The sequence below is a fragment of the Mesitornis unicolor genome, unplaced genomic scaffold (genome assembly GCF_000695765.1).
Source record: "Mesitornis unicolor isolate BGI_N332 unplaced genomic scaffold, ASM69576v1 scaffold36064, whole genome shotgun sequence".
NCBI lineage: Eukaryota > Metazoa > Chordata > Aves > Mesitornithiformes > Mesitornithidae > Mesitornis > Mesitornis unicolor.
The window spans coordinates 1-294 of NW_010181371.1; the positions used below are offsets into that span (position 1 = coordinate 1).

The following is a 294-nucleotide window of genomic DNA, read 5'->3' on the forward strand; positions in this document are numbered from 1 at the left end:
CCGGGGGGCCCGGCTGAGGGGAGAGGCGCTGGTCCCTCTGTCCTGTCTGGGTATGAGGAGCTGAGGTGGCTTCGTCACAGCTGTGCCCTGGATGTGACACATTTTTCCTGCCCGCAGGGACCTTGGGCTGTGCCTCGGTGGCCGTGGGCTCACCCGTTGTGATGCTGGGCTCAGCCGTCACAGCGTCCTGCAGCATCCAGAGCGAGCTCTGCCGCGGCTTGGAGCAGGGGAAGGTCCAGATCACCTGGATGCTGGACAACGAGCCCATGGCCGGGAACCAGCACCAGGGCCCGG

General features: G+C 66.7%; 1 protein-coding gene across 1 annotated transcript in view; it reads left to right on the forward strand.

Moving 5' to 3' along the window:
* Positions 1–117: 117 nt before the first annotated feature.
* Positions 118–294, forward strand: part of LOC104539800 (granulocyte colony-stimulating factor receptor-like) — a gene marked incomplete at both ends in the record, with an annotated part of 2,043 nt that continues 1,866 nt past the window's right edge. The window contains one exon of the mRNA XM_010183409.1: positions 118–269. Coding sequence (XP_010181711.1) covers positions 118–269 — 152 coding nt within the window. The remainder of the gene's footprint in view (positions 270–294) is intronic.